The sequence below is a fragment of the Symphalangus syndactylus genome, chromosome 22, assembly GCF_028878055.3.
Source record: "Symphalangus syndactylus isolate Jambi chromosome 22, NHGRI_mSymSyn1-v2.1_pri, whole genome shotgun sequence".
NCBI lineage: Eukaryota > Metazoa > Chordata > Mammalia > Primates > Hylobatidae > Symphalangus > Symphalangus syndactylus.
The window spans coordinates 74,538,962-74,560,560 of record NC_072444.2 but is presented as its reverse complement, the minus strand read 5'-3'; the positions used below and the strand labels follow the sequence as shown (position 1 = coordinate 74,560,560).

At 49.5% G+C, this 21,599-nt stretch overlaps 1 protein-coding gene across 2 annotated transcripts in view; it reads right to left on the bottom strand.

The window, feature by feature from the left end:
• SNX8 (sorting nexin 8) overlaps window positions 1-21,599 on the bottom strand; it is a 55,475-nt gene that overhangs the window by 19,129 nt on the left and 14,747 nt on the right. For both annotated transcript variants that reach the window (XM_055262351.2, XM_063631063.1), the window contains exon 2: window positions 1,913-2,118. In XM_055262351.2, coding sequence (XP_055118326.1) covers window positions 1,913-2,118 — 206 coding nt within the window. The remainder of the gene's footprint in view (window positions 1-1,912; window positions 2,119-21,599) is intronic.

Sequence of the window (21,599 nt, the reverse complement as noted above, 5' to 3'; positions counted from 1 at the left end):
CAGAGGGCCGGGAACCACGGCAAAGCCGGACAGCAAGGCGGCTTTGACACAGTCCTCGAAGGCAGTCCTCCCCTCTGACCTGCTTCGTCCTTTGGTAGCAGTACTGACAACCATTCGAACCGTGTGGCCACAGGCTCTGGAACACAGTGAAGCACAGCAGAGCGGACAGCAGGGAGGGGAGACCGGTTCGCTTGTCCTTAAGGCCAGGTGCAGTGGCTCATGCCTGTGAGCCTAGCACTTTGGCGAGCCAAAATGAGAGGATGGCTTGAGCCCAGGAGTTGGAGACCAGCTGAGACAACATAGCAAGTCTCCATTTGTAATTTAAAAAAAAAAAAAAAAAAAGACTGGGCATGGTGGCTCACGCCTGTAATCCCAGCACTTTGGGAAGCCAAGGTAGAAGGACCACTTGAGCCCAGGAGTTCAAGACCAGCCTGGACAATATAGTGAGATCCCATCTCTACAAAGAATTTAAAAAACTGCCTGGTGTGGTGGCATCCACCTGTGGTTCCAGCTACTCAGGAGACTGAAGTGGGAACGAGCCTGGGAGGTTGAGGCTGTAGTGAGCTATGATCGTGTCACTGCACTCCAGCCTGGGTGACAGAGCAAGACCCTCCCTGTCTCTTTAAAAACAAGCAAACAAAAAGACACACCTTTTACCCTGGACCATCTGCTCATGACGCTTTTCAAACCAGCCCCTGGCAGTGCCGTCCAGCCAGGGCTGGGCCAGGGCCGCCCTCTCCCACACAGGAGTGGGCCCTGCTCTGTCTGTGCGAATCCCGGCAAGCCCTGCTGACTCCACACCTCCCAAGGACAGAGTTAGCTCATCAATTACTCAATGCCCAGGATGAACAATGAAAACTCCCATCAGAATCTGTCCTAACGGAACTGAGATAACAAAGCAAGGGACAGAGAGAGCCACGGTGTTGCTCCAGACGGGCATCAGGCACTCAGTGTCTGCGTCTCATCTGCCCAATATCAGGGTGCCTGGCAACAGGAGGGCCATGTTATTGAAGGGGATTAGAGTGACACATATTGATCCTGCCATGCAAATTTCATTCACTGTTTGGGGTCCGCAGTGGATGGGGCTGACATTCTAATCCTCGGGGGTTTCCCACTATTACAAAGCGAGGCTGGCATGGATCCCGCTTTATGCTCCGCAGACTGTCCGCGGGAGATTCCTAAGAAACAGGCCTCCAGGCCGGACGCGGTGGCTCCCACCTGGAATCCCAGCACCTCGGGAGGTTGAGGCAGGCGGATCACGAGGTCAGGAGATCGAGACCATCCTGGCTAACACGGTGAAACCTCGTCTCTACTAAAAAAATACAAAAAAATTAGCCAGGCGCGGTGGCTCATGCCTGGAATCCCAGCACTTCAGGAGGCCGAGGCAGGTGGATCACAAGGTCAGGAGATCAAGACCATCCTGGCTAACACGGTGAAACCCCGTCTCTACTAAAAAAAAAAATACAAAAAAATTAGCCGGGCGTGGTGGCGGGCACCTGTAGTCCCAGCTACTCCGGAGGCTGAGGCGGGAGAATGGCGTGAACCCGGGAGGCAGAGTTTGCAGTGAGCCGAGATCGCGCCACTGCACTCCAGCCTGGGCGACAGAGCGAGACTCCACCTCAGAAAAAAAAAAAAGAAAGAAACAGGACTCCAGAGCACAGTGGTGGGGAGGACGAACTGGACCAGGGGGACCAGGTGGGGACGTGGCTGGGCCCGAGTGAGGTGCGGGGAGCAGAGGCGTGGAAAAGCCGGCTCCGCAGCCTGACCCTGCTACAAGTTCTGGATCTCGCCTGTAAGCCAGCCGCACAGACTCACCCTTCAACCTTCTGTCACATCACTCCTGCCCTGAGATGTTGAGACATGACCCTTTCTTCCCCCTCCGGCCCCGACATACACACAATTTGCCAGTTACCTGGCTGGAAACCTCATACTCCACGTGCTTCAGGAAGAGGCCCTTCTTCTCCGGAATGAGCTCCACCTGCACGGTGTCCCTGGCCAGCAGCTCTTGCAGGGTGTGGGACAGCAGCAGCGGGTTCCCCTGCGGCATCTGCATTCGACTGGGGGCTGGGGCCTGCTGCACGATGGCTTGGGGCTCGATGGCCTGGGGTGTCGGCAGATCTGCAGGCGAGACGGTGAATGACCAATGAGAATAGCTGCTCAAAAGGTGGAGCCTTGGCTGGGCACAGTGGCGCAGCCCTGTAATCCCAGCACTTTGGGAGGCCCAGGAGGGAGGATCATTTGAGCCCTGGAGTTCAGGACCAGCCTAGACCCTAAAGTACAAAAAATAAAATAAATTGAAAAGTGCAGCCTCCCTCTGCTGCGTGCTAGCTCAGCACATGGACTCTGGCCACGCCATGCAGCAGGTGCCATCGTCAGCCAACCACACTCACTCACTCACACTATGGAGTTGACGCCGGACTCACACTACGGAGTCGACGCCGGACTCACTCACATTACACCCACTCACTCACTCATGCTACGGAGTCGACGCTGCGGGCACGTCCTTTTGTTCAAAAAAATCATGGTGGTCAGGCACCATGGCTCACGCCTGTCATCCTGGGACTTGGGGAGACCGAGGCAAGAGGATCGCTTGAGCTCAGGAGTTCAAGACCACCCTGGGCAAGATAGCAAAACCCCATCGCTACAAAAAATACAAAATTAGCCAGGCATGGTGGCTCACTGGCTAATTTTGTAGTCCCAGCTGCTCGGGAGGTGAGAGGATCGCCTGAGGATCGCCTGAATCCAGGAAGGTGGAGGCTGCACTGAGCCATGATTGCACCACTGCATTCCAGCCTAGGCAACAGAGTGAGACCCTGTCTCAAAAAAAAAAGAAAAAACAATCTCTTCCCTGGGAGGCTTCCACCTGCTCACGAATCAGCAAGTACACCCACATTTCTGTGACTACATCAAATCTACTCTTAACCTTGGGGAATGAAAACAAAGTGAAATATGTACAAGTTTTGTGTGAAAAAGAATCTTCCTTTTCTCTAGAGCCAAGAGAACAGGCTCAAACCAAATAAACTAGCCACACGATCTTCTAAATGCCCCAGTGTGTTCACAGTGAACGCATTACTTTCATATGCCAAAAAATCATCTGGACAGACAGGAGGGAGGGGAGAGAGAAGGGAGGGAAGAAAGAGAAAAAACTCCAGGCCTGCTTATAGCTAGGACTCCTGACCATACGCACGGAAGAATTAAGCCAGAAAACTCCAGCCGCTGTACGGACAAGAAATCACCGTGCACCCTGCACAAAGCGGCAAAAGCAAATCAGAGATCCTACGCCCAGCTTGCAAAGAAAAAAACAAAACAAGGAACAATGTTTAAAAAGTCAGTTTGGTTTTTAATACAGAGTGAGTTCTAAATAGAAAAAAAGTTTTTTCGTTTTTTTTTTGTTTTTTACATGTTGGCGCATGCCTGTAATCCCAGCTACTCAGGAGGTTGAGGCAGGAGAATTATCGCTTAAACTCAGGAAGCGGAGGTTGCGGTGAGCCCAGATCGCGCCACTGCATTCCAACCTGGGCGACAGAGACTCTTGTCTCCAAAAAAAAAGTTTAAAATAAGTTTTCTCTATTAATCATGTATTAATTTTTATGATTTTCCTGATTATTAAAATAAGATAATCTTCCAAGAAAGAATGTAAACTCAGTAATGATTACCAAGTGGTCACATGTTGGTGAAGAATTTGAACTTTGATTGCATGAGAATCTGAAAGAGCTCAAACAACACATTTTAAATCAAAGACACTTCTTTAACTCTCGACTGCTCTCAAACATCTTAATAACCTCTATGTACAAGTTCCAATCATTAGAAAGCTATGCTTTCAAATATCAATTTACTAAACTAGCATGCCCATAACTCATTTTTTTTTTTTTTTTTTTTTGAGAGCCTGTTGCCCAGGCTGGATGTAGCACGATCTTGGCTCACTGCAACCTCCACCTCCCAGATTCAAGCGATTCTCCTGCCTCAGCCTCCGGAGTAGCTGGGATGAGAGGCATGCACGAGTATGCCCAGCTAATTTTTGTATTTTTAGTAGAAACAGGGTTTCACCATGTTGGCCAGGCTGGTCTCAAACTCCTGACCTCAAATGATCCACCCACCTTGGCCTCCCAAAGTGCTGGGATTACAGGCATGAGCCACCATGCCTGGCCAGATGCCCATATTTTCAAAATAAATTTTAATTAAGAAAAAGAAAGAAAAAGACCAGGTGCAATGGCTAGCGCCTACAATCCCAGCACTTTGGGAGGCTGAGGCAAAAGGATCGCTTGAGCCCAGGAGTTAAAAGACCAGCCTGGGCAACATAATGAGATGCCATCTCTACAAAAAATAAAATTACGGGCATGGTGGTGCAACCTGTAGTCCCAGCTACTCAGGAGGCTGAGGCAGGAGGATTGCTTTTGAGCCCAAGAGTTCACGGCTGCAGTATGCTGAGATTGGGCCACTGCACTCCAGCCTGGGTGACAGAGTAAGACTCTGTCTCTAAAAAAGAAAAGGAAAAAAAAAAAAACCATCATTTCAAATGAGGTGCACTGCCAGGTGACAGACCACGCACTGCAGAACGGGCAGAAACACCAGGAGGAGGAGCCTGGCTTTCTGCAGGAATAAAGGTTATGCTCACTAATGGGACTTCAATACTCCATCAAACTGACACCCCTTGAAGCAGCGCACACAGCCCATAAGACACAGCGCCTGGACGATACACCCTAAACTAACGCAGTCCCACAGAGAGAAAACAGATCAGACGAGAGAGGCCAGCTTGGCCCAGGCTGGAAAGGCTGTGGATGCAGGATGGGATCTGGCTCAGAGAGATCCTGGCTGAAATCCAGCCTCCATCATTTCCTAGCTGTGTGGCCTAGCACGCAGCCACCTCTGAGCTTACTGTTCAAATCCGTGTGGTGGGCGTAAGGATGCCCTCACCCCTGGGCCTGGCCATCACCATCTATGCCCTGATACTACAGCAACCCCCCGCAAGCCCCTCGAACGGCAGCCGCTCCCCACTCCAACCCTTCTGGCACCAAACTGCTTCACTGTGGGCTTCAGACCCAACCCGGAAGCTGGACTTGGAAGTGTCCTGCCCCTGAAATGCCACTCACTATCTGTGAGACCCTGGGAGGGAAGCAGCCCCTCAGATCCCAGGCCGAGGGCCTCAGAATTCAGTGAGGCGGGAGAGCTAAAAATAACTAGCAAATAGAAAACATTCAATAAGTGTCCCTGACTTCCTCCCAGAATTACCATGCCCCAATCCGAAAAGATTCTGCAAATCTACCCACTAGAACTCAGAATGCATTCCCATCTCAGCAAGTTTTGGGTGGCGGTCAGCTCCCCAGACTGGCTCACAAATTGGTGTCTTCCACACAATGCGTGGGAGTCACACTTGGATGCTCCACTTCCAAAGATAAACTGTGAGAGGGGCTGGGCAGCTGTCACAGAAACCAGGCATGCGGTGAGGGGCAAAGTCAGGCCCAAGTCAGCCGCTGGCCCACTGTGACCCCTCTTTGCAACAAAAATTAGCTGGGCATGACCAGGCGCGGTGGCTCACGCCTGTAATCCCAGCACTTTGGGAGGCCGAGGCGGGCAGATCACGAGGTTAGGAGATCAAGACCATCCTGGCTAACACAGTGAAACCCCGTCTCTACTAAAAATACAAAAAAATTAGCCGGGTGTGGTGGTGGGCGCCTGTAGTCCCAGCTGCTCGGAGAGGCTGAGGCGGGAGCACGGCGTGAACCCGGGAGGCGGAGCTTGCAGTGAGCCGAGATGGCGCCACTGCACTCCAGCCTGGGCGACAGAGCGAGACTCCGTCTCAAAAAAAAAAAAAAATACAAAAAATACAAAAAATTAGCCGGGCATGGTGGTGGGCGCCTGTAGTCCCAGCTACTCGGGAGGCTGAGGCAGGAGAATCGCTTGAACCCAGGAGGCAGAGCTTGCAGTGAACCGAGATCACACCACTGCACTCCAGCCTGGGCGACAGAGCGAGACTCTGTCTCAAAAAAAAAATTAGCTAGGCATGGTGGTGGGCACCTGTAATCCCAGCTACTCAGGAGGCTGAGACATGAGAATCGCTTGAACTCAGGAGGTGAAAGTTAAAGTGAGCCGAGATCACACCACTGCACTCCAGCCTAGGCAACAGAGCAAGACCTCATCTCAAAAAAAAAAAAAAAAAAGAAACAAACAAACAGGATTTGCCAACGAACCCTGTGCAAAGGCGCTCCCCCTTCATCGGAGCACACCTTCTGCAAATGCTGACCTCGGCAGAAGTCACAGGCCCTGCCAGCCTCAGCACAGGTCGCACGGGACAGACACTGGACGGTCCCAAGCAGCACAGCTGCAGCTGCTGCCTGGAGGCCAAGCCCACCCCGGACTGGCCCGCACACTACTTCCTGCTGACCCAGCAGTGGGGCTACACTGAGCACTCAGAGACACCCCCAGCTCCAGGTCTGCACAGCCCAGGCACTCCCTGGGGTTCCCAGTGCCGGTGGAGAGGCCCAGGGCCGGTGCTTTCGGAGCCAGGACAGGGCATGGGCCTTCCCAAGGAGACCGCAAATGTGGTTCCTACCGTCCCGTTTAGTGGCGGGGAGGACCTGAATGCACGTTCCCATGGACTCCAAGTTCCGTGCTCTTCCACCACACAAGGCTGCTGTCCCCAGCTGCCAGTTCCCTAGAACGGAGGGGAGATCAGGACCAGCGAGGATGGCACAGCGTCCCAGGGCTAAATTATCCAAAGTGGGTGCGTATCAGAATCACCTGGTGGGCTCCTTCAAACACAGAGGGCTGGGCCCACCCCCAGAGTCTCTCTAACAGGAGGGCTAGGGTGGGGACTAGGAATCTGCTTTTTTTGGAAGGGGTGCCGAAGTCTTGCTCTGTCACCCAAGCTAGAGTGCAGTGACACAATCTCGGCTCACTGCAACCTCAGTGTCCAGGGTTCAAGCGATTCTCATGCCTCAACCTCCCGAGTAACTGGGATTACAGGCGTGTGCCACCATACCCGGCTAATTTTGTATTTTTAGTAGAGATGAGGTTTCACCATGTTGACCAGGCTTGTCTTGAACTCCTGACCTCAAGTGATCTACCCGCCTCTGCCTCCCAAATTGCTGGGACTATAGGCACCCGCCACCACGCCCAGCTAGTTTTTGTATTTTTAGTAGAGATGGGGTTCCACCATGTTGTCCAGGCTGGTCTCAAACTCCTGACCTCAGGTGATCCACCCGCCTCAGCCTCCCATAGTGCTGGGATGACAGGCGTGAGCCACCACACTCAGCCTGGAATCTGCATTTCTAACAAGTTCCCAGATGCTGCTGCTGGTCAGGGGCCACAGTTTGAAAGCCCTTGTCATAGGGCAACAGAGAGAGAAGGAATTCAATCACTTGTCCTGACCCCTCCCCCGAAGTAGAATGGCAATCAGGTGTTCGTGAACACTGCTTTTATTTCTTTTCTTTTTTTTTTTTTTTTTGAGACAGAGTCTCACTCTGTTGCCCAGGCTGGAGTGCAAGGGTGCAACCTCCACCTCCCGGGTTTAAGCGATTCTCCTGCCTCAGCCTCCTACCGAGTAACTGGGACTACAGGTACGTGCCACCACGCCCGGCTAATTTTTTGTGTTTTTAGTAGAGACAGGGTTTCACCATGTTGGCCAGGCTGGTCTCGATCTCCTGACCTTGTGATCTGCCCGCCTCAGCCTCCCAAAGTGCTGGGATTACAGGCGTGAGCCACCGTGCCTGGCCCACTGCTTTTATTTCTTCATCTGGATGGGCAGAATGAAAAACGACAAGTCAGACTACACCTTTTCCACTGAAATCAAATGAAAGACAGTCCGCAGATGTTCTCAATTTTCAACATGAATATTCCTTCTTCCGCTCACAAACACTTTCTACCCTGGATTAAAAGCTTCTCTACTTACACATTCTGAGTTGGCTAACAAATAAATAAGTAAATTAATTAAAACTTCTTGGCTGGGTGGGGTGCCTCACGCTTGTAATCCCAGCACTTTTGGAGGCTGAGGCGGGAGGATCACAAGGTCAGGAGATCGAGACCATCCTGGCTAACGCGGTGAAACCTCGTCTCCAGTAAAAATACAAAAAATTAGCCAGGCGTGGTGGCAGGCGCCTGCAGTCCCAGCTACTTGGGAAGCTGAGGCAGGAGAATGGCGTGAACCCGGGAGGCAGAGCTTGCAGTGAGCCGAGATCACGCCACTGCACTTCAGTCTGGGTGACAGAGTGAGACTCCGTCTCAAAAAACAAAAAAAAAAAAGCAAAAAATTAGCCAGGCATGGTGGCGAGCGCCTGTAGTCCCAGCTATTTGGGAGGCTGAGGCAGGAGAATTGCTTGAACCCAGGAGGCAGAGGTTGCTGTGAGCCAAGATCACAACACTGCATTCCAGCCTGGGCAACAGAGCCAGACTGTCTCAAAACAAAAAAACCTTCTCTAAGCTACTATGTTACTCTGAAATTAACAAACTGTTCTCAGGAAATGGAAGCAGAAGTTTCCTCATCCATATTATAGCCATGGCATTAGAGATGAGAGTTTGGCAGCTCTGTGGCCAGGGAACAGCAGGAACACCCCTCGAACTTGGGGAAACAGAGATGCTTCTGTTCCAGGTAGCACACTTCACCCACAATCCTCTCACGCCCAAGACAGCTCCCCTAACTACTGTGCTAACTACCATACAGGTCACATACTTTCTTTTCCTATTTTTTTTTTTATTTGAGACAGGATCTTTCTCTGTTGCCTAGGCTGGAATGCAGTGGCATGACCACAGCTCACTGTTGCCAGGACCTCCTGGGCTCAAGCAATCCTCCCACCTCAGCCTCCCAAGTAGCTGGAACTACAAATGTAGTACAAGTGTGCACCACCACGCCCAGCTAATTTTTGTATTTTTTGTAGATATGGGGTCTCACTATGTTGCCCAGGCTGGTCTCGAACTCCTGGACTCAAGCAATCCTCCCACCTCAACCTACCAAAGTGCTGGGATTACAGGCGTGAGCCATAGTATACAAACCAGCCTAGGTTGTATACTTTAAACAGTAACTTTTTTCTTTTTTTTTTTTTTTTCTTTTTTGAGAGGGAGTCTTGCTGTCCCCCAGGCTGGAATGCAGTGGCACTGTCTCGGCTCACTGCAACCTCCAAGTCCCGGGTTCAAGCAATTCTCCTGTCTCAGCCTCCAGAGTAGCTGGGATTACAGGCACACACCACCACCCCTGGCTAATTTTTGTATTTTTGGTAGAGACAGGGTTTCACCATGATGGCCAGGCTGGTCTTGAACTCCTGAACTCAGGTGATCTGCCTGCCTCGGCCTCCCAAAGTGCTGGGATTACAGACGAGAGCCACCACATCCAGCCTAGGTCCTATACTTTAAACAGAAACTTTTCATAGCCTCAATTTCATTAACCTTAAGGTTTATTTTTAATACCTTATTTAATGTGATGTAACATTAAGATATTTTGAAATAAAGTCACTCCATCCCTACAACCTGTATACATCTATGTTGATTTTTGCATATTACTTTGCATGTGCATAAAGCTGTAATGTGCCATATGGACTATTTTATTATTTAAATTTTTTTTTTTTTTTTGAGATGGAGTCTTGCTATTTCGCCCAGGCTGGAGTGCTGTGGCGCGATCCCGGCTCACTGTAAGCTCCACCTCCCAGGGTTCACGCCATTCTCCTGCCTCAGCCTCCTGAGTAGCTGGGACTATAGGCGCCTGCCACCACGCCTGGCTAATTTTTTGTATTTTTAGTAGAGATGGGGTTTCACCATGTTAGCCAGGATGGTCTCGATCTCCTGACCTCGTGATCCACTTGCCTCAGCCTCCCAAAGTGCTGGGATTACAGACATGAGCCACCGCGCCCGGTCTAAATTTTTTATAGATTTTATATTTTTAAAAAATTAATTTTTTGGCCAGGCAAGGTGGCTCACGCCTGTGATCCCAGCACTTTGGGAGGCCGAGGTGGGCAGATCACGAGGTCAGGAGTTCAAAACCTACCTGGCCAACATGGTGAAACTCTATCTCTACTAAACATACAAAAATTAGCCAGGCGTAGTGGTGGGCACCTGTAATCCCAGCTACTCGGGAGGCTGAGACAGAGAATTGCTTGAACTCAGGAGGCAGAGGTTGCAGTGAGCCGAGATTGCGCCACTGTACTCCAGCCTGGGCGACAGAGTGAGACTCTGTCTCAAAACAAATAATAATAATAATTTTTCATAGAGATAGGGTCTCGCCATGTTGCCCAGGCTAGTCTCAAACTCCTGGGCTCAAGCAATCCAGCCTGGGCAACAGAGCAAGACTCTGTTTCAAAAAACAATGATTGATGAAAAAAATATTAAAAGTGATTATTGTCCAGGCAGGGTGCCTCACACCTGTAATTCCAGTACTTTGGGAGGCTGAAGCAAGTGGATCCATTGACTGAGGAGTTCAAGACCAGCCTGGCCAACATGGAGAAACCCTATCTCTACTAAAAATACAAAAATTAGACGGGTGTGGTGGCGCATGCCTGTAATCCCAGCTACTAGGGAGGCTGAGGCAGGAGAATCACTTGAACCTGGGAGGCAGAGGTTGCAGTGAGCCAAGATCATGCCATTGCACTCCAGCCTGGGCAACAAGAGCAAAACTCCATCTCAAAAATAATAATAATAATACAAAAATTAGCTACACATGCTGGCGGGCACCTGTAGTCCCAGCTACTTGGGAGACTGAGGCAGGAGAATCGCTTGAACCCAGAAAGTGGAGGTTGCACTGAACTGAGATCCCACCACTGCACTCCAGCCTGGGTGACAGAGTGAGATTCCATCTCAAAAAAAAAAAACAAAAACAAAAATAAACAACAACAAAAAAAAACTCTATATAGAGGCTGGGTGCAGTGGCTCATGCCTGTAACCCCAACACTTTGGGATTGCAGTGAGCCAGGATAGCACCATTGCACTCCTGCCTGGGCAAGCAGGAAAAAAAAAAAAAAAAAAAAAAAAAGAACTATGCTTCGTGGTGTTCTGGGAAAAACCCTTCAACTTGGCTACACTCTTCAGTGTGGTTGTGTGGCTCACTGTGCTTTTGAACACACTGGTGTTGTTGTCATGTGTTCTGGACCATCCATGGAGCCTACAATTCAATATTCAGGTACTGGCCGGGCAGAGTGGCTCACGCCCGTAATCCCAGCACTGTGGGAGGCTGAGGCGAGCAGATTACCCGAGGTCAGGAGTTCGAGACCAGCCTGGCCACCATGGTGAAACCCCATCTCTACTAAAAATACAAAAATTAGGCTGGGCGTGGTGGCTCACACCTGTAATCCCAGCACATTGGGAGGCCGAGGCGGGTGGATCACGAGGTCAGGAGATCGAGACCATCCTGACTAACACGGAAACCCCATCTGTACTAAAAATGCAAAAAAAAAAAAAAAATAGCCGGGCGTGGTGGTGGGTGCCTGTAGTCCCAGCCACACGGGAGGCTGAGGCAGGAGAATGGCGTAAACCCGGGAGGTGGAGCTTGCAGTGAGCTGAGATCGCACCACTACACTCCAGCCTGGGCGACAGAGCGAGACTCCGTCTCAAAAAAAAAAAAAAAAAATGCAAAAATTAGCCAGGCATGGTGGTGTGTGCCCGTAATCCCAGCTACTCGGGAGGCTGAGGAAGGAGAATCACTTGAACCTGAGAGGTGGAGGTTGCTGTGAGCTGAGATCACACCACTGAACTCCAGCCTAGGCAACAGAGCGAGACTGTCTTAAAAAAAAAAAAAAAAAAAAAAAAATTCAGATACTATCTTTGTAGAAAATCTTAGTGAATATTTTTATGGCATCCAGAGATAAATTTCTGTCGTGGATATATTAAATTTACAGTGAAAATACACACACACACCATGTTACAGACACACGTCATTCCCCTCCTCTCCCTTTCCCTGCTCAAAGTGAGTGCTGTTCCAGGGCTGATGGGTACCGTTTCCAGGCAGGTGTTTCTCGACTGCTCAGCTCAGTGAGTTTTCTACATGAATGCCCCAGTGCCATCGCACCCAGAGAAGCAACAGCAGAAGTAGCATCAATGCCCGCTCAGAACCTGTCAGTCACCACCCCAAGAGTAACCACTGACTTCTCAAGCTCAGGGGTTTTTTGGGGGTTTGCCTGTTTTGGGGTTTTTGTTTTTGAGACAGGGTCTCACTCTGTCGCCCAGGCTGGAGTGCAGTGGTGCAGTCACAGCTCACTGTAGCCTTGACCTCCCCGGCTCAAGCAATCCTCCCACCTCAGCCTCCTGAGTGTAACTGGGACCACAGGCACATGTCACCACACCCAGCTAATTTTTGTACTTTTTGTAGAGATGAGGTTTGCCCATGTTGCTCAGGCTGGTCTCCAACTCCCAATCTCAAGCAATCCTCCTTCCTCAGCCTCCAAAAGTGCTGGGATTACAGGTGTGAGCCCCTGCGCCTGGCCTGTTTGGATATTATGTAACCACGGTCGAAAGTCAGTTCCTTTGTTCCTGACGTCTTTCCCTCAGCATCAGGCTGTGAGACCTGTTGTGCACGTGGCTGTGGGGCGCTGGCTGCCCCTGCGGTGGGCGCCACTGCGTGACTGTGTGTCCTTGTCGCCTCCTCCTCCCTCTGCTGCGGGGCATCTGGGAGGGTTCCAGCGCCTCCCTGTTCCACATGGTGCTGTTACGCACATTCCAGCACGTGGCTCTTGGTGGACATATGTGCGCCTTTCTGTTGGCTCCATAACATATCTAAGTGAAATGGCTGCATCACGGGATCTACATATGTTCAGCTTGGTAAATATTTCAGTTTTCCAAAGTGACTGAGCCAATTCACACTCCCACCAGCAAGAGCTCCAGCTGCCTTGCACGCGGGCCAACATTCAGCATTTTCCGTCCGTTTTCCCTCATTCCAGGAGGCCTGTGCCTCTTTTAACATAGTTGCGATCCATTAATTCACTGTTCCATCTAGATGCTTTTCCCTTTACGTTATAACCACCGTTCCATATTCCCAATCCTCAGGGAGGAAGCAAAAATTCTGTTTTTTTCTTTTTTTTAATGCTGTGAGGATACATTCACTAGATTGCCAAGGCAGTACCGCAGTGACTCTGAACATAGTTTCAGAAGAAAAGTCTTATTTGATGCTTTTCTGTTAGTAAAACATAGTACTGTTGACGTAGGCATAAAAAAGCCATTCGGGCCAGGCACCGTGATAGTCCCAGCTATTCAGGAGGCTGAGGCGGAGGCTACAGTGAGCCATGATCGAGCCACTACACTCCTGCCTGGGCAACAGAGCAAGACTCCATTTCAAAAAACAAAAATAAGGCCAGCGTGATGGCACACACCTGTAATGCCAACACTTTGGGAGGCTGAGGCGGGTGGATCACCTGACGTCAGGAGTTCGGGACCTGCCTGGCCAACATGGTGAAACCCCATCTCTACTAAGAATGCAAAAATTAGCCGGGCATGGTGGTGCACACCTGTAATCCCAGGTACTCGGGAGGCTGAAGGAAAATCACTTGAACCCGGAAGGTGGAGGTTACAGTGAGCCGAGATTGCACCACTGCACTCCAGCCTGGGAAACAAGAGCAAAACTGCCTCTAAATAAATAAAAAATAAATAAATAAAGCCATTGCGATGGCTCATACCTGTAATCCCAGCACTTTTGGAGGCCAAGATGGGCGGATCACTGGAGGCCAGGAGTTCGAGACCAGCCAGGACAACACAGTCAGACTCGGTCTCTACTAAAAATACGAATAAAATTAGCCGGGCACGGTGGTGCATGCCTGTAATTCCAGCTACTCCAGAGGCTGAGGTACGAGAATCCCTTGAACCCAGGAGGCAGAAGTTGCAGTGAGCCAAGATCACACCACTGCACTCCAGCCTCAGTGACAGAATAAGACTCTGTCTCAAAAAATAAAAAAAAGAAAAGAAAAATAACAGTGCCCGGCACATAATAGATGCTAAATAAATATCTGCTGAATGAATGAAAATAATCTAATTCACGTGAGCCATATAATTTCATTTGGGGCCAGGAGGGCGGCCGAGGCAGGGCGACAGCTGCATGCCCTCCCAGCGCCTGTGAGGTCTCATGGTGATGGGGACCGCGCCTCAGTCAGCCACAGCACCAAGCAAAAGCTGCTGACACAAACAGAACGTGCTCAACAGGCCCTGCCACACTGAGTCCCGAGAGTGACCTCCACACGAGGCAGAGAATCTTCCCTCCTCCACCACGGCCTCTCTGCCAATTCTCAGCTACATCCATTTCCCCCAGGAGAACAGGAGGAGGAACCCTGGCGAGGAAACACTGCCGCATCGTCCAGACAACCAATCTACAGTGAGAGAAGAAGGTTGCTGTCTTCCTGTAATGGTCTCAGTGTTTCTACCTCGAAGCAAAGTACAAATAGTGTTGTAGCTGGGCACTGGCTCACACCTGTAATCCCAGAACTTTGGGAGGCTGAGGCTGGAGAGCATCACTTGAGCCCAGGAGTTTGAGACCAACCTGGGCAACACAGCAAGACCCTATTTCTACCAAAAAAAGAAAAAAACAAACAGTGAGACATGGTGGTGTGAATCTGTAGTTCCAGCTACTTCCAAAGCTGAGGCAGGAGGGTCGTTTCAGCCCAGAAGTTCAAGGCTACAGTAAGCTATGATTGTGCTACTGCAGTCCAGCCTGGGGAGCAGAAGAGACCCTATTTAAAAAAAAAAAAGAAAGAAACTAGGCCGGATGCGGTGGCCTACACCTGTAATCCCAGCACTTTGGGAGGCCAAGGCGGGTGGATCACCTGAGCTCAGGAGTTCCAGACCAGCATGGCCAACATGGCGAAACCCTGTCTCTACTAAAAATACAAAAATTAGCTGGGCGTGGTGGCTCATGCCTGTAATCTCAGCTACTCGGAAGGCTGAGGCACGAGAATCACTTGAACCCAGGAGGCAGAGGCTGCAGGGAGCCGAGATCATGGCACTGCACTCTAGCCTGGGTTATAGAGTGAGACTCCGTCTCAAAAAGAAAAAAAAAAAAAAAAGGAAACCAGTCTCGTAAGGGCCAAGCCCCTGGTCCTGATTACTGAGAATTTCTGAAATGAGTTCTCCCCAAGCTCCAAGCTCAGTTCAAACACCACTTCAACAGTGAAGTACTTCCCAACCTGGTTAAGGATCTATCAGTCCTTCCTTCCTTCACACTCCCACAACTGGCTTCACTCTCTTTTTTGAACTTTCCTCAACCTGTCTCATTCACGGGCTTCCCCCAAACTAAACCAAACACTCCCTTAGAGAGCTGTGGCTTCCCACTGCTGCCTATCATGGGAGGAGCACACCACAGGTGCACCCAGAACACATCTAATGACGGACAACTGGGTACCCACCTTCAAAAGCATGAAGCCCAGCTGGGCACACTGGCTCATGCCTGTAATCCCAACACTCTGGGAGGCCGAGGTGGATGGATCACCTGAGGTCAGGAGTTCGACACCAGCCTGACCAACATGGTGAAACCCTGTCTCTACTAAAAATGCAAAATTAGCCAGGCGTGGTGGTGCATGCCTGTAATCCCACCTACTTGGGAGGCTGAGGCAGGAGAATCACTTGGACCCAGGAGGCAGAGGTTGCAGTGAGCCAAGATCCCACCATTGTACTCCAGCCTGGGCAACACAGTGAGACTCCATCTCAAAAAAAAAATGAAGCCAGACCCCTCCCTCACACCATATATGATAACTAACTCAAAACTGATCACAGACCTAAGTGTAAGAGCTACCACTACAAAACTCTTAGCAGAAAATATAGGCATAGCCGGGCACGGTGGCTCACGCCTGTAATCCCAGCACTTTGGGAGGCCGAGGAGGGCGGATCACGAGGTCAGGAGATCGAGACCATCCTGGCTAACATGGTGAAACTCCGTCTCTACTAAAAATACAAAAAATTAGCCGGGCATGATTGCAGGTGCCTGTAGTCCCAGCTACTCAGGAGGCTGAGGCAGGAGAATGGCGTGAACCCGGGAGGCGGAGCTTGCAGTGAGCCAAGACAGCGCCACTGTACTCCGGCCTGGGCGAAAGAGCAAGACTCCTTCTCAAAAAAAAAAAAAAGAAAAGAAAAGAAAAGAAAGTATAGGCATAAATCTTCATGACCTTGGGTTAGGCAAAGACTTCTTTTTTTTTTTTTTTTTTTTTTTAAGACGGAGTCTCCCTCTGTCGCCCAGGCTGGAGTGCAGTGGTGCGATCTCGGCTTACTGCAAGCTCCGCCTCCCAGGTTCACGCCATTCTCCTGCCTCAGCCTCCCGAGTAGCCGGGACTGCAGGCGCCCACCACCACACTCAGCTAATTTTTTGTATTTTTAGTAGAGATGGGGTTTCACCGTGTTAGCCAGATGGTCTCAATCTCCTGACCTCGTGATCTGCCTGCCTCGGCCTCAGAAAGTGCTGGGATTACAGGCGTGAGCCACTGCACCCGGCCCAGGCAAAGACTTGACGCCAAAGATATGACGCCAAAAGCACAGCAACAAAAGAACAAAATACCCAGCAATTTGGGAGGCTGAGGTGGGAGGGTTTCCTTGAGGCTAGATTTGGACACCAGCCTGGGCAACGCGGCAAGATCCCACCTCTAAAAAACAAAAATAAAAAATTACCAGGCCGGGCGCGGTGGCTCACGCTTGTAATCCCAGCACTTTGGGAGGCCGAGGCGGGCGGATCACGAGGTCAGGAGATCGAGACCACGGTGAAACCCCGTCTCTACCAAAAATACAAAAAATTAGCCGGGCGTGGTGGCGGGCGCCTGTAGTCCCAGCTACTCGGAGAGGCTGAGGCAGGAGAATGGCGTGAACCCGGGAGGCGGAGCTTGCAGTGAGCCGAGATTGCGCCACTGCACTCCAGCCTGGGTGACAGAGCAAGACTCCGTCTCAAAAAAAAAAAAAATAAAAAAAAAAAATAAATAAATAAAATAAAAAATTACCCAGGCATGGTGGCTTATGCTTGTAGTCCCAGCTACCCAAGAGGCCGAGGTGGCAGAATCACTTGAGCCCAGGTTGAGGCTGCAGTGAGCTACAATCGCGCCACTGCACTCCAGCCCGGGTGATAGAATAAGACCTTATACCTAAAAATAGTAAGTAAACAAATAACAAAACAGCTAAACTGAACTTCATCAAAATTTAAAACTGTTGTGCTGCAAAAGACACCACTAAAAGAAAGTGAGACCAGGCTGGGCACAGTGGCTCATGCCTGTAATCCCACTGCAACTTCTGCCTCCTGGGTTCAAGAGATTCTCGTACCTCAGCCTCTGGAGTAGCTGGAATTACAGGCATGCACCACCGTGCCTGGCTAATTTTATTTGTATTTTTAGTAGAGACCGAGTCTGACTGTGTTGTCCTGGCTGGTCTCGAACTCCTGGCCTCCAGTGATCCGCCCATCTTGGCCTCCAAAAGTGCTGGGAGCCGTAGGTCTGTCTGTGACCATCAACAAGCAGTTCACCCCTCTGCACCCTGAGGTCCCTTCTCTAAAATGAGGCCAAGGCCAGCAGCAGTTCACACCTGTAATCCCAGCACTTTGGGAGGCTGAAGAGGGAGGATCACTTGAGCCAGGAGTTGGAGACCAGCCCGGGGAACATGGCCATACCCCATCTCTACAAAACAATAAAAATAGTCAGGCATGGTGGTGCACACCTGTGGTCCCAGCTACTTGGGAAGCTGAGGTAGGAGGATCACTTGAGCCCCAGGAGTTCAAGGCTACAGTGAGCTATGATTGTGCCACTGCATTCCAGCCTGGGTAACAGAATAAGACCCTGTCTCTTAAAATATAAAAATAAATAAAATAAAATAATAAAAGACAAGACCCTCCACCTCACTGTTTGTTTGCAAGAATTCAAAACAGAAAATGAAGGCCGGGCACAGTGCCTCACGCCTGTTATCCCAGCACTTTGGGAGGCCAAGGCGGGCAGATCACTTGAGGTCAGGAGTTCGAGACCAGCCTGGCCAACATGGTGAAACACCATATCTAATAAAAATACAAAAATTAGCGGAGCGTGGTGGCATGCGCCTGTAATCCCAGCTACTCGGAAGTCTTAGGCTCGAGAACTGCTTGAACCCAGGAGGCACAGGCTGCAGTGAGCCGAGATTATGCCACTGCACCCAGCCTGGGCAACAGAGGGATACTCCATCTCAAAAAAAAAAAAAAAAAAAAAAGGAGGCCAGGCGCGGAGGCGCACACCTATAATCCCAGCACTTTGGGAGGCCAAGGCAGGTGGATCACCTGAGGACAGGAGTACAAGACTAGCCTGACCAACATGGTGAAACCCTGTCTCTACTAAAAATACAAAAATTAGCCAGGTGTGGTGGCGGGCACCTGTAATCCCAGCAAAAAAAAAAAAAAAAAGAAGAAAGAAAGAAAGGAAATGTGTTTCTGTTGGGGTCTTGGGCATAAATTCTTTGCCTTGGCCTATGTCCAAAAGAGTTCTTCAATGTTATCTTCTAGAGTTGTTATAGTTTCAGGTCTTAGATTTAAGTCTTTGATCCATCTTGAGTTGATTTTTGCATATGGTGAGAGAGAGCAACCCAGTTTCATTCTTTTGCGTGTGGCTATCCAATTTTCCCAGCACCACTTATTAACCAGGGTGTCCTTCCCTAGGTTTTTGTATGTTTTGTCAAAGATCAGTCGCTTGTAAAACTGTAGCTTTATTTCTGGGTTCTCTATGCTGTTCCATGGGTCTGTGTGTACTTTTATAGCAGTACCATGCTGTTTTGGTTACTACGGCCTTAGAGATTAACTTGAATCAGGTAATACGATCCCTCCAAATTCATTCCTTCTGCTTAGGATTGCTTTGGCTTTTCGGGCTCATTGTTTCCATGTGAATTTTTGGATTTTTTTCTAATTCTGTGAAAAATGACGTTGGTATCTTGATAGGAATCGCATTGACTCTGTAGATTGCTTTGGGCAGTGTGGTCATTTTCACAATATTGATTCTCCCAACCCCTGAGCACGGGATGTTTTTCCACTTGTTTGTGTCATCTATGATCTATCTCATCAGTGTTTCATTGTTCTCCTTGTAGAGATCTTTCACATCCTTGGGTAGCTATATTCCTAGGGTGTTTGGTTGTTGTTATTGTGCCTATTGTAAATGGGAATGAGTTCTTGATTTGATTCTCAGCTTGGTCGCTGCTGGCAGATAGCAGTGCCACTGATCTGTGTACATTGATTCTGTAACCTGAAACTTCACTGAATTCTTTTCTCAAATCTAGGAGTCTTCTAGAGGAGTCTTGAGGGTGTTCTAGGTATAATATCATATCATCAGCCAACAGAGATACTTTGACTTCCTCTCTTCCAATCCAGATGCACTTTATTTCTCTTGCCTCATTGCTATATAAATGGGGCCTATTTAATACCTTACTTAATGTGATGTAACATTAAGATATTTTGAAATAGCCAGGCTCAGTGGCTCACGCCTGTAATCCCAGCACTTTGGGAGGCCGAGGCGGATGGATCACCTGAGGTCAGGAGTTCGAGACCAGCCTAGCCAACATAGTGAAACCCCATCTCTACAAAAATACAAAAGTTAGCCGGGCATGGTGGCGGACACCTGTAATCCCAGCTACTCAGGAGGCTGAGATATGAGAATCGCTTGAACCTGGGAGGCGGAGGTTGCAGTGAGCCGAGATCACGCCATTGTACTCCAGCCTGGGCGACAGAGCGAGACTCTCTCTCAAAAAAAAAAAGAAAAAGAAAAGAAAAAAATACACAAATGGCCAACAAATATACGCAGAACGCTCAAAATCACTAATCCATCAGAGGGACATGCAAATTAAAACCACAATGAGATAGTATCTTACCCCAGCCAGAATGGCTATTATTAAAAAGTACAAGAACAATAGATGTTGGCGTAGATGTGGTACAAAGGGAGTGCTTATACGCTACCGATGGGAATGAAATTAGTACCACCTCTGCGGAAAACAGTATGGAGATTTCTCAGAGAACTAAAGGCAGATCTACCATTCGATCCAGCAGTCCCACTACTGGCTAATCACCCAAAAGAAAAGAAATAATTAAATCAAAAAGGGGCCGGGCATGGTGGCTCGCACCTGTAATCCCAGCACTTTGGGAGGCCGAGGTGGGCAGATCACTTGAGGTCAGGAGTTCGAGACCAGCCTGGCCAACATGGTGAAACCCCATCTCTACTAAAAATACAAAATTAGCCAGGCATGGTGGCACGTGCCCATAATCCCAGCTATTTGGGAGGCTGAGGCAGTAGAATCACTTGAACCCAGGAGGCACAGGTTGCAGTGAGCCAAGATTGTGCCACTGCACTGCAGCCTGGGCAACAAGAGCAACACTCCACCTCAAAAAAAAAAAAAAAAAAAAAAACACCTGCACATGCACGTTTATCGCAGCACAATTCACAGTTGCAAAGATATGGAATCAACCTAAGTGCCCGTCAACCGATGAGTAGATGCAGAAAATGTGGTCCATATACACCATGGAATTCTACTCAGTCATAGAAAAGAATGAAATCATGTCTTTTGCAGCAACTTGGATGAGACTGGAGGCCATTATCCTAAGTGAAGTAACTCAGGATCAGAAACCCAAATACCACATGTTCTCACTTATAAGTGAGAGCTGAACTACGGGTACACAAAAGCAGGCAGAAGTGGGATAACGGACACTAGACTCTCAGAGGGCGGGAGGGGGTGAAGGAGGAAAAATTACCTGCTGGGTACAATGGACATTATTTGGGTGACAGGTACAATAAAAACCCAGACTTGACCAACGAACAATTCATCTACATAACCAAAAATCAACCTTAAAGCTACTGAAATGAAAATTTTTTTTTAAAAGAAACACTAAAAAAAAACAAAAAGTGTTAAATCACCTAGCATGGTGCCCAGGGCCCAAGCTTTTCTTTCTTCTTATTTTTAGAGAGGATCTCGCTCTGTCATGCAGGCTGGAGTACAGTAGTGCGATCACAGCTTGCACAGTTTGAGATCACCTCGAACTCCCAGGCTCTAGTGATCTTCCTGCCTCAGCCTCCCAAGTAGCTGGGGCCACAGGCGTGCACCATCATGTGCAACTAACTTTTTTTTTTTTTTTTTTTTTTTGTAGAGGCAGAGTCTCACTATGGCGCCCAGGATCTGAGCTTTTCTTTTTTGTTTTGTTTTTGGTTTGGATTGTTTTGTTTTGTTTTTTGAGATGGAGTCTCATTCTGTCCCCCAGGCTGGAGTGCAGTGGTGCAATCTCGGCTCTCTACAACTGCAGCCTCCCAGGTTCCAGCAATTCTCCTGCCTCAGCGTCCCGGGTAGCTGGGATTACAGGCATGCACCAGCACGCCCAGATAATTTTTGTATTTTTAGTAGAGACGGGGTTTCACCATCATGGCCAGGCTGGTCTCGAACTCCTGACCTCAAGTGATGCTCTCACCTCGGCCTCCTAAAGTGCTGGGATTACATGCGTGATCCACCATGCCCGGACTGAGCCGTTCTTTTTTAATGGGCCTGTACTCCTGATACCAAATTCCCAGATCAAACCACAGACAGAGCAAGCTGCTGACCAGGGTCAGGGCTCCCCAGAGAGCTGGGTTCCTCGACAGGACAACGGCATCTTGTTCTCATCAGGAACCAGACCACGCCTGAGGTTCCGTGGATAATCACAAACAGACCACGGGCCATCCATCGCTGAGAACCAAGGAACTGCATAT